Raw genomic sequence first — 12,283 nt, 5'->3', positions numbered from 1 at the left:
CACATTATTATTAAATAGTTTTCTCTATTGGTAAATTAATCATTAGAAATAATACTCTTGTATACTTATTCCTGAGAAAGACAAATGCATCTACTAATAGAAAAGTAGCCTGCTCCCATAAAGAATGAAAAGAGATCACAAGCTGTGTAGCTTAATTGGTATTTCAATTCTCTCCTTCTTCTCTGATTACTGTAGCGATGCCCCCTCCTGGTGAAAAGTTGGATGTGCGCTCTCTTCCTTGCTGAACCTTCCAAATGCAGATTTTCATTGGACCAGTCCTGCTCCCTTTCTTCCCCTCCCACATGCATGCAAACACTCACATGGATTACACATCAGGCATTTTAGTATGATACTTTTTATTTAAACTTAAAAAGAGAGTGGGTCAAAAACAGGATTCAATAAATTAGAAATAAATATAATTGCTGTAATAATTAATACATACATTATAATTACTCGATTGCAAGAAGTGAGAGAGACAGACCCTCAAAAGTTGTTTTTTTTCCTCTAGAAAATCCTAAATCAAAATATTGCAACCCACTCAAACCCCCTTTTCTCCCAATAAACAAAATAATTGATAAATTAGTAAATAAATAAAAAATAGCTCAAATATTAAAACCTCCCGAATAAAAGTGCAATCCCTCCCTCCCCCGTGTTTCACCTAAAGTCTAAGTAGAAATTTAAAATAGGTTAGTGATTTCCCATTTTACAATTTGGAATGTATTTTCCTTTCATGAAGATGATGATGTTACTAGTGGTAATAATAATAATAATGATAATAATAATAATAATAATAATGTTGCTGTGTCCTGCTCAGTGTTTATCTAAAGTAGTATTCTTTTTGCATTTTTCTTGTTTTTTAAATGCTGCTCTTTGTAAACTAAACTATTTACAGGTCATTAGGATCTTCTCCAAAGTCTCTCTAACCTACTCATTTAGTCGTCTTTTTTGTATTTTCTTGGGTTTTTATTATGAAACATCGGTCCCTCTATATTTGTCATGTATTAGACATGGTATAGACAAGTTAAAGTCTATTGGAGTGATATATCAGCAGGTTGATTTCACCCTTCTCACTTGGTCTGAGTTGTCTTAGCTGTACTAAACACCCTGTTCCACACAGACTACGGTCAAACCAAGGTCTCGGCCGTATGGGTGAGATTACTGACTCGCGTGTGTATTTGTGTAAGTGTCAGCAAGTGTGTGTGTGTGTGTGTTTGTGCATTTTATGTACATATCAGCCACGAACCCTATGAGGTTCGGTGTTGATGTATGTTTGTGTGTTTGCGTGAGTGTGGCTGCAGTCCGCGTACGCTCACAGGCAGCAGACAGTCTGAAAGCACAATGAACCCTGGGATTCCTCCTCGGCTGGACTCTGAAAGGTCACCTGTGAAGGCAGGAGAGTTGGAGGGTAGAGGGAGTGATAAAAGGAGAGAGGGACAGAGAAGGAGGGAGGTTCTGTTAGAGTTATAAATACTCTGAGGCTCTGCGTTTCTCTCTGATCTTCACAGCTTGTCAAACAAGACTCTTGTGTAGGCCTGACTGCCACACTTCCTGCAGCAAACTGCACCTCAGGATGCTGCTAGCTTCGCTTAGCTTCAGTCTCAGGTGAGTGCGTCAAACAAGAAAGCATCATTCTGTCTTTCAGCAGCGGTAACTCATGGTGCTTTAAACACATACACACACAGTGCCTGGATCATGCAACTCAATACAGTGAAAATCACTCAAATGTGTTACTGTGGGACTGTAGGTGTGTGTTTGGATGTAAATGTGTGTGTGTGTGTTAGTAAGTCTACAGAATCTAGAGGTATGCACTTATGTCTCTGTGTCCTTACGAACATGTGCCTCGATTCATAGCAAGCAAACACTACTACCAACATGCATCACTCTCTGGCATTTGCAGTATAGAAATTCTGGGTGATCATTTTAATCAGGATAAAGAAGTGGCCACAACTTTTTGTATTATACCGAGGTATTACATGGCCTTCTTATTATCCACAAGGATTTGTTATGTAAAAGCTTGTCTAGAAATAGAAGCTGAATCCTTTATTTATAATGTGTGCTGCCATTTGAAAGTGCCTCCAAACACCGACCTGACAGCAGCTACACATTTTCTGCTCTCTGGTAAAGGTTACGGGTTTGTGGAGGATTACATTTACGTCACAGTCTCTCTTGTTATTTTTCTCCCAGAATTCCTATAGTTGAAGGCTGTTCTCCAATAAGCAAGAGGCACTTTTTTTCACAATTTTTTTTTTAATATACCACCATGGTAACCACATACCCTTTACCTCAAAACACGAGCTAGAGGGATAGAAAGAAGAGACTGGAGGGGAGAGAAGCAGAAAGAAAAAAATCTGACAGAGAGAGGAGGGGAAAAGAAGAAGATGAGGAGCAAGGAGGTGGTGAGGGGAAGAGGGAGAAAAGAGCACAAAAGAAGTGATAGGGATATATATAAAAAGCTGTTTTCACACATGCACCGCAGCGCTGAACTTTTCTAGAAATGACGCGGAATAGGTGCAATGTGAAAAATTGAAACAGTATTTAAATTGCCTGCTCTCCGGTACAAAGTCCATGTCAATCAAACATGACGTAAGCGGATTTAGTGTGTTGCAGGTCGCTGCTTTTGTAATTGTGTTAATGCGCTTTGTGTCTGTATGAGAGTTTTTATAAGTGTTTAATATGTTGTCTTTCTTTGTTTATGTCTTTGTTTTATCGTTCATATGATTATGACTCTTACTTGTGCTTAGGTGCCCTTGGATCTTTGCTTTTTTTTCCTGCCTATGAATGCCCTCAACCTGCCAGGGACTCCAGATGAAAGTTAGCCTGTATCGCAAAATCTGGAAGACTTACATAATGCACCTAAGTGCTCATCTTAATTATATAAAATAAACATATCCAGTAGGTATAACTAGAGAATGTAATTGTCCAGTGAATTCACCATCACTACTACTAGTTCCAGCGAGTCCTAAGTGGCCTATGTAATGAAGGGCATGTTCGGAAATGTGGTGACCTGTTTCTCCCGACTCTGTCTGGAGTTCATGTGTGAAAATGGCTCAGGAGAGAAAAACGAAGGAGCAAAAAAACTAAAGTGGCACATCAAACACTGTAATAAATCACAATCCAGGATTAAAAACTCAGCCTATCAGAGCACAGCTCAACAAAATGCATGCTCGCTCCAAAGTACAGTGTGCCTTTGTCAGTAAAATGAAAGTAACCTTGTCTGTCTCTCTTCTGGCCTGTGTAGCCCATACTTTGGACCAGTCTGTGGCCATATTTAGAGTTCTGTTCAACCACATCATGGCCTCTGTTCCAACATGTACTGCCACTGTATGTTGCATAATATAATAAAACAAGTAAATGTAATTTGCAGTAAACTGTATTGCTGCTCTAGCTTTCTCCAGCAGTCCACCGTGGAAGCCTCTGCACACCTTTCTGTACAGACACCAATACAACGAGGATTACGCTCTCCTGTATTACACGCTAACAGTGTAACACAGACACATACGTACACACAGATGCCCACGCTCACTACTTTACCCAAACCATTTGTTCAAATAATAAACACACCAAACAGAACACTACAGAAACTGATCAAAAACGAGGCTGAAAAGAGTAACGAGCGTTGCTACAGAATTGATCAAATTACTATAAAATGATTCAAAGTATCAAGTATCCAATCGAATCAGTTGATTCTGAGTACAGTCCGGGCTATTGATAGTTATTGATCAGTATGTGCACAGGTCAATACAAAATAAAGTCACAATGCACCAAACACAGTCTGTGGTCACTACAGCAACAGGACATGCAGGTCAACGCATGGCTGGTTGCTCGAGGTGACAGAACAAAAATTGCCAAGGGCAACCAACACAGGCAATCAATCGCCACAGCAACCCAAACACAGGCCAACCAATCAACTTACAACAATGTGAGAGGAAGGGGGGGTCGGGGCTTTATCGGTCACTAGGCAACCATTGCCATAGCGATGGGGTCCTCGTGAATTATGATTGGACGGAAGGATCTTGGGTGTTTCAGGAAAAGATCAAAACAGCAGGAAAGAAAATAAATAAGATTGTCAAAGAAAATAAAAAAGGGAAACAATATTTTAGTATATTTACTCTTCTTGAGTTGATTAAGCTGTTTTTCTGTAAGTTACCCAAAGCATATTTCACTGAAATGTCAGGTTAAAGCTTTCCCCGTCAGTTAGCTGTGCACTGTCAAGTCTAAGTTACCTTGTCCACTTTTTTTTCCTCACTAACCCAAATTTATCCGCTTGCTCCCCCAACACAGAGACAGAGCGCAATGCGTCTTACTCTGAAAACCACGCCCACTGGAGGGAGAAAAAACTCCTCATATTTATTATAGTTTTTATTTTTTTTAATATTATCCTTGGTTTTAAATATTAAATATGTCTTTTAATTTTATTTTTCTTTTTAATTTAGTTTAATTAAGCTGTCAAACTGGGCTTATTTTTTCAGTTTAAAATACAGTTAAAAAAATTTATTTCAGTATTAATTTTAGTTTTTTAAACATTATATTGTGTTAAAGTAATTGTATATACAAATGCAGCATTTTCTGAATATGATTCACAGTCTTGTAAACATCTGAGGAGCATCCAATAAAACTGACACTGGATATCAGTAACAATATGCCTGCGCCACACTAACGAGTTTCACTGTTTTAGGCTTAGTTTGCTTTGGGCGGGACTTGATTGCACTCTGTCTCTATACTAAGGCTCACTTGTCTCATATTGTGCCACTCTTCACCTGATCTCCACCTCCTCACCTCTCTTCACTTGTTCTTCATCCTCTCAGTAGTCACTTAGTATGGGCGGTTGGCATCCTTCGGCCTTTTGAGCTGCACTTTCAGTCTCTTCATGCCAATCTGGAAGCCATTCATGGCCTGGATGGCGGCCTGAGCGCTGGCTGGGTTGTCAAAACTCACAAATCCTGAAAGACAGGCAAAATGCTAACTTTAGTCATTTTGTCAGGCGGGTTTACACGCATTAATTAACACAGTATTTCATCAGCCAATGACTTTTTCCACTTGTCCTTTCTTCGCTCTGATAAACCGGTCCTCCCCCATTCCCTCCCCCTTTCTCCCCTGTCTGCATTTCTCACCGAAGCATTTGCTCTGGTTGGTGGCACGGTCCACAAACACCTTGGCTGAGATGACATTGCCAAAAGGCAGGAACATCTGCAGCATCTCAGAGTCACTGAACTCCTGAGGCAGGTGGTAGATGAAGATGTTACACCCCTCTGGACCTAACACACACCCACACACACACGCACGCACCCACACAGTAGGCAGAGTTTGATAAATTATCTCAGGCTGTAAAAACTTTGCAATAAAAAAAACTTTAAATAAGATCACTGGAGAGAGGGGCGTGGCCCCGGCCAGAAAGGAAACCACATCACCTTCTCTCTGCTGCTGTTGCTGGGGCTGCTGGTGTTGCTGGGCAACAAGTGTTGGCTGCTGGGGGAACGGCTGCCCGACCAATCCGTACGCAGCAGGGTACGCCGCTATTGGGAGAGACAGGGAGCAACAAAATATGATTGGACCACAACAACGAGTGGCAACATAGGAGCGTCCAATAGAGTCACTCTGTTCGAGCTGAAACGTCTTCTGCTGAAGGTGAAAACTATTAACTGTAACATACGAGTGGAATAAGTTCACCAGACAATGACACTGTTGATCTGAGCCTGTACACGCATTACATCTCCCCTTGATATTGAATCATGTACACATGATATGTCCTGTGTTACATTATCGCCGGCCTTTTGTGTCTTAATTAAATTGGATAAATCAAAACAAAATGAATTCAGTCAATCAAACTGTCCTTTTATCCTTGACAGTCTGAGAGCAGACACATTCATAACAAAGTCACAAGTCTGCTCATCTTGATTTAACCTCCTCCCTGAGACGTCGGCTGGGAAACACACATATGCATTAATAATAATACGGCTGAATATGGATTAGATATGTGTATGACTTCACTGAAGCTAACGTGACTTTTAGAGCCACGTGTAATTGATCCATATGTGCAACTTTGATTTACAAGGACATGCATATGGTGAAGATCTGTCATATCATCTTCAGTGGCTTTTGAGCAGATGTATTTACTACTGATTTTGTTTGCATGCCTCGTCTATCTTAATGTAAGCAAAGCACACAGAAATTAATATCTATGAAGAATTCAGATGATTATAAGTGATCAGTTCTGTGATCTGCGCTTACACCAACCTGTGTAGTGCTGCATGCCTGCGTAGGCCTGCTGTAGTGGGTCCAAGGCTGCTGCTGGACTCTGAGCTGGGGATATGAAATTTTTAAAAAAGGAGAATTTAAAAAAAGGCAATATATTAATAAATTCTTGTGATTTATTTTATTTCTATATCTGTAATGGACCTGGGGTTTATGTAGTGTTTATTGAGTTCTTGGTTTCTGTTTGTATTTTTATTTTCTATGTCTCTGTTATTGTGTTTAGTCTTATTCACTTTGTCTGCTTCGCGTCCTGCAATTTGGGTCCGGTCCTCATCACAACATCACAGTAGTAAACATATCTCTACACTCCATACTTTGATTTGATCAAAATACCTTGATATGGGTGAACGCCATTGGTGTATAGTGTTTCTGTTTGTTGCCCATTGGAGGGAGCTGGCACGCTGCTGTAACCATTCACTCCTATCGGTGGAGGAAGCGCTGGCACAGGTGTTGCTGCAATAGTTGGGGGGGTGTTTGTACCTACAGACAGATATCACAGCAAAACAGAGTCTCTGTCATTGCAAATATTTCACTATACCAGAGAGATGAGAGACATGGCTCTTAAAGAATAAAACATTTAGATTTATGGGAGAAATCTGGTGGTAGAAAGATGGTAGTAGAAGTACAACTTTCAGGATTTTAAAACCCCATTTGGGAGCAAAGTCAGGGAACTAGAATAAGTCTTTGTTCTTTAAAAAAGATAAAACTTCCCTGGCAACACTATGCATGCAGTTTTTATGTCCCAGTGACCAGCAAAATTAAAATGAATTAAAAATAATACTTCAAAAGAAGTGCCTTGAGGCCTTTTAAGATAGCTACCAAGAGGCCTATCTTGCATCTAGAAGGACATTAACTATATTTCCTATGTGAGTACACCTGCTTCTATAACCAAACCTTCATTCAGAGATTCATCTTGCTATACTTACACTGTAAAAATATGAACTGAATGCTTTAAACTCCTAGAAGCAGCAATATAGACTTTTCTTTTGATAACATGAAACATTAAAAGGAAAAAGGGTTGTGACTATTATTCTAATGCATCATGTTTGATGTTATAACAAACTGACAAGTACAGCTAGAAGATACATCCAATAATCCAAGAATATATTTAAGTACGCATGGCATGTAAGCCTACCCGAGGATGGTGTGATGGGTGTAATGGGTGTGGCAATGATTCCATTGGCATTGAGTGCTGCCATCTGCTGCATCTGTACGGCGGCAACTGTTGCCACAGGAGACAAGTACGCTGACTGGGCAACCAGGGCCTGCTGTTGGACAAGCTGTGGACAAGGAAGGAAGCAGAGACAGGAAGGAGATGGAGAGGTAGAAGAGAAGGAGGGAGAAAGAGGGGAGAAAGAGTGAGGGTGAGAGAGAACAAAGACACAGTTAAATGGGTATGGGAAAAAGAGAGAGAGAGGGAGAAAAAGGGGAAAGAAAAATGAGAGGAAGGGGCAGGGAGAGGGAGTGATGGAGGAACAGATGAATAGAGATCTAATTACAAGGCCATTATGTCCTGAGTCAGTGGGTTAATGGTTGTGTGTTGCGGGAAAGCTAATGCCAGATGACGTATGTTCTGTTGTCTGGGTAATAACATTAGCCTGAATTAGACCACTGATAGCCTCTTCAAACTTATTACATCCTTTCATAAGCACAGCACTCCCCTTACAAACTTGGTGCATACATGTGCAGCACAGCGAATGTTTGTGTGTCTGTGCTTGCCTGTGCGTTGACCGCCTGCGTGTAGGCATTGTAGGCGGGGAAATTGAGGGTCATGGGGCTGAAGATGCCGAGTTGGGAGGCCACCTGCTGCATCCTCCTCAGCCCCCGCTCCTTCTCTGTGTCTGCAAACTTCACCACCAGACTGGACGACGCCCCCTGCGAGGACAGAGGTGAAGACAGAATTAAGTTTCAATTGCAAGTAATTTTCGGTGTTAATGGGCCCAGGCTTCGTGTTGATTCATTCATTTCCTCTATCCAGTTAATCCTTTATGAGTCTCGTGGGACTCACGCTTATCCCGGCACAATGAGCAGTGCAGGGCCAAAGCAAATACATTTACATTACATTATTACCTACAAAAAATGCAAACTCTCCCCTGCGGTTCACTGTATAAGCCTTTAGAAGTACATACACATATTTGGTTGTGTCTGTTTGTTTTATGCGTATGGATTTTATCATTTGCGATCATGTGCATGCTGCTTACAGGCATTGTGCGGCTCCCGTGCAAGCTGTTGATGGCAGCTTGGGCTTCGGCATGTCCTTGGAATTTCACAAACGCGCACCCTGTAACAAACGGTCATTGAATTAAAAATAAAAATGGCACTGCATGAAATGAAGCACTTTGTGGTATTATATTTGAGTGCATTTTACCTTTGCTGGTGCCATCAGGCCCTCTCAAGACAGTACACTCATCTATGCTGCCAAAGGGCTCAAACAGCCTTCTGACGTCCTCATCGCTTTGCTGCTTTCCCAGCATGCCCACAAATAACTTCCTGTCCTCTGAGAGGCCAAGGATGTGTGGAGGAAAGGGAAGAAAATGTTATGAATTCAATGTTATATTCCCAATGCTGGCGACATGGCTGGTATAGAGTAAAGGCTGTCTTCAGTAAAAGAAAAAAAAAACAATCTTTTTATGGCAGATTCAATTTATGTCCACCAGGTTGCAGTATTGACCACAGAGACCATAAACCAGGAAAGTGGCATGAAAAGAGTGTGATCTGAATGTGTATGTATGTGTGCGTATTTATAAAAAGCAACTTGCCAGGCACCCCGTTGACTACTTTCCATCTCTATCTGATCCAACTTGACACCTACCCTTCTATCTGGCAAACAAGGACATCTACACTGTGAGGACCTTTTGGCCAGTCTTCACAACGTCAAAGGTTTATTACAGGCTTGATTTTACAGTTCTGGTTAGAGTGATTTAGATTTGGATTTTTTTCTTTGTCTAAATCTTTGATGGTTACGTTTACAGTAAGGGGAATACATTATGTCATTATGTCACATAGACAGAAAGACACGAGTGTGTGTATGAAGGAGTACGTGTTTGGATGTTTAAGCGTGTTTCTCACCTCCTCTGCCCTCGCTGTCAGCTGGTTTCACCTGGATTGGCCGATTCATCTGAGGGACAAACAAGCAGGAATACGGATGGTCAACATAAACAAGCCTCTCCTGGACATATTTGTTTTCTAAGACTGACTTCACTTTCAGTAAATATTCTCATTACATTTTAGGTAACATATTTTACTCAAACATTAATTGGTATTTTGAAAAATCAATATTTTGAACCTTTTTTTTTTTTTTTTTTAAAGGTGGGTTTAATTTATTTTAGCAAAAAAAAAATCATTTTTGTTCACCAACTGGGCAGCAATACCAGGAAAATGCACAGAAATCTCTTAAACAACATAACCCAGACTCATTACTGTAACTAGCTGAATATTCACACCTGTGTACATAACCAAGGTCTGATATTGAGTCAGGGAAAACATCAGTTTTTGTGGCATGTTTTGAAATCCAGACAAGCATCAAGTGTAATGACAAATCAGACACAAATACTAATATTGTTGTAAAAGTAAAGATGAATAGACTGTAGCTGATATTTTTATGTGGCTTCTGTGTGTATCCAAGTGGGATTTTTTTTTAGCAGCAGATAAATGAATGTTAGCAGGTAACAGGTGTGTCTGAACTCTGTCCGAGGCTGGTTGATCCCTGTCAAACGCACACAGTCTTACTACCTATGATTTCTCACTCTCTCTCTCTCTCTCTCGGTCTCTCTGTCTCACACATGCATGCAGGAGTACTGAGGAGGATTGAGAAGTGACGAGATTAAGAATGCAGGCCAGCTGATCAGGATTACTGAAGAACTACGGATTAGATGAGGGACAAGAGGAGGTTGAGATACGGCGACGAGGCGGGGGAGGCAAGGGAGAGAGAGAGATTTTGTAGTGGGGTGAAATGACAAGTGTGTAACAGGACCAGGCACAGTCAGCTAAAAATAAAAGGATGTTGAACGAGAGACAGAAAGAGAGAGACCTGGGGGACCCTGCCTAACTTCGACCGACTGAAAGGGCAGGTGGAAGGCCAAGAGGAACCTGGGGAATGAATGGAAAGGCTGGAAAAAGAAGTAGTACATGAAGAGCGAGACAGAGAGACCGAGTGTGGGAGGATGAAAGCAGAGCTGCCCCTGAGAGGATGATTCAAAAAGAATAGAAAGAGAAATAGGGGATGGAGGGAGGGCGGGAGGGAGGAGCTGGGCGTGATTCAGTCGTGACTTGCTCTATCTTTAAAAAATGTCACGACTACACCAATCCACTGCCATGAATGCTAATGCACGCGTGCAAACACACGTTCTCCATGTCTCCCCCTATTCGTTCGCTATTTGGAGAAAGAAACACAGGTCTGACGCACACACACACGTAGAAGCACACATAGGCACAAAAACATACTAAACACACACAGTGCTTAGTCATAGCACTGAGGCAATGAGGCACAGTGTTAATGCCAGGGGAATGGGCTGGGGGAGGAGGAAGAGGGCTGCAGAATGATGGCGGTGAAAAGAGGAAAGCAAGAAGAGAAGCAGGGGGGTGGATGGAAGGGAGGAGGGCAAAGCCGCAAAGACATAGAAGACAATTCTAGTTTCAAAATAACTTCTAAAAGTTTGAAATTAATAATGTTAAAGAAATCATGTACTTATGTCTCACTGCCAGTCAAAATGTGATATTTCCTTTAAAATAGGTACTTTATGTCTATGAGGAGTTACTGAAAGATGGGAATAAAAACACAGGAAGAGAAAAGGAGGGCAGAGAGAAGGAGGATCAGAGCTGCAGAATGAAGGTGATGAAAAGAAGGAAACAAGAAGAGAAAAAAGAAGGCTGGATCAAAAGGAGGGATGGAGGTAGGAGACGAGGCTAAAGGAGATATGAGCCAGTGAAGTGACATCTAAATATACAGCAAGAAAACACGCTCATGGAGTACAGTTTCACATTTTGCAAAATAAATTCAAAATAAATTCTAAAACTATTTATTATTAATTATATACTTTTTTGATTGTAAGCAAAAAATAAATCAAAATAGAACAAATAAAGAACATAGAGCAAAAAACATAAGGTATTGCTTAAAAAAGGACAGGAATGGATCTCACCAAAAAGCTCTTATCTGTGGGTACATTACTCTAAAAAGTGGAGGAATATAATCTTCATTCATATGCAGAGATTTGCTATGTTTGTTCTTTAACACATTAATAATAATAATAGTAATGAGGAAATTATAATAATAGTATTATATTATTATATATAGGTCTCAGAAAGAATCCATGTATATATTAATACCTCACTGCCAGTCAAAATATGATTTTAAGCTCAATAATATGTAGTTTACATCTATAGTTATTGAAAGACGGTGATAAAAACAGAGGAAGAAAAAAGATGGGAAGAGACAGAGAGGAGGAGGAGAAGTACGGTGGAAGAAAGCGAGGAAGGGGAGAGAAAGAATGGAGAGAGGTCCCAGTGGGGTGTTAAGGCAATGTAATGAAGCTGGTAATTGAAGAGAGGGCAGAGCAGCAAGAGACTGATCCATACATTTGATTAATCAGCTCTTAGCTGTCACCACAAAGCTATTGATCTAAGACAAGGCCATCACACACACACACACACACACACACAAACATGGGCACACAAGGGGTCTGCAAAGGAAGGAATGATATGTACTTTTAACCCCACACTTTTATCGACTCGAGCTGTCAGCATCATCATAAACTTATGGAAAATATACATACACTTCCCCCTGACCGTTTTCCATAACCTTGAATCCATCCATCCATCCATCCATCCGTCCGTCCATCATAATCCTAGCCCTGCTCAGGGTGCTTTTGCTGTCCATCTAAGTTGCCATCCATCTTGTGATACAAACTCATTGATCAGCTCCATCTTGTCCATTGATTTCGGATTGTGTTGTAGAGCAGGCTGATTGTAGCAGGATCTGCATCCACTGACCCTTTCCCTATCCCTCTAGCCATCCATCACTTCTTCCATTTGT

General features: G+C 40.9%; 1 protein-coding gene across 3 annotated transcripts in view; it reads right to left on the bottom strand.

Annotated features, from left to right (window-relative positions):
• Positions 1–339: 339 nt before the first annotated feature.
• The window catches only part of celf3b (cugbp, Elav-like family member 3b), a 32,304-nt gene continuing 20,360 nt past the window's right edge, over positions 340–12,283 (bottom strand). Inside the window, exons 5-16 of one of the 3 annotated variants that reach the window (XM_084943223.1) lie at positions 9,322–9,370; positions 8,621–8,749; positions 8,454–8,533; positions 7,972–8,127; positions 7,388–7,532; positions 6,586–6,732; positions 6,235–6,300; positions 5,409–5,513; positions 5,112–5,255; positions 4,777–4,940; positions 3,914–4,012; positions 340–2,348 (exon numbers count right to left, since the gene is read on the bottom strand). In XM_084943223.1, coding sequence (XP_084799349.1) covers positions 4,813–4,940; positions 5,112–5,255; positions 5,409–5,513; positions 6,235–6,300; positions 6,586–6,732; positions 7,388–7,532; positions 7,972–8,127; positions 8,454–8,533; positions 8,621–8,749; positions 9,322–9,370 — 1,149 coding nt within the window. In that variant the 3' untranslated portion in view covers positions 340–2,348; positions 3,914–4,012; positions 4,777–4,812. The remainder of the gene's footprint in view (positions 2,349–3,913; positions 4,013–4,776; positions 4,941–5,111; positions 5,256–5,408; positions 5,514–6,234; positions 6,301–6,585; positions 6,733–7,387; positions 7,533–7,971; positions 8,128–8,453; positions 8,534–8,620; positions 8,750–9,321; positions 9,371–12,283) is intronic. The other 2 variants (XM_084943221.1, XM_084943222.1) reach the window with 2 other exon arrangements.

This window comes from Perissodus microlepis, chromosome 11, assembly GCF_051167445.1.
Source record: "Perissodus microlepis isolate ML-2025 ecotype Zambia chromosome 11, ASM5116744v1, whole genome shotgun sequence".
Lineage (NCBI taxonomy): Eukaryota > Metazoa > Chordata > Actinopteri > Cichliformes > Cichlidae > Perissodus > Perissodus microlepis.
Note: the sequence above shows the minus strand (reverse complement) of the source record. Positions and strands in the feature narration are given on the sequence as shown.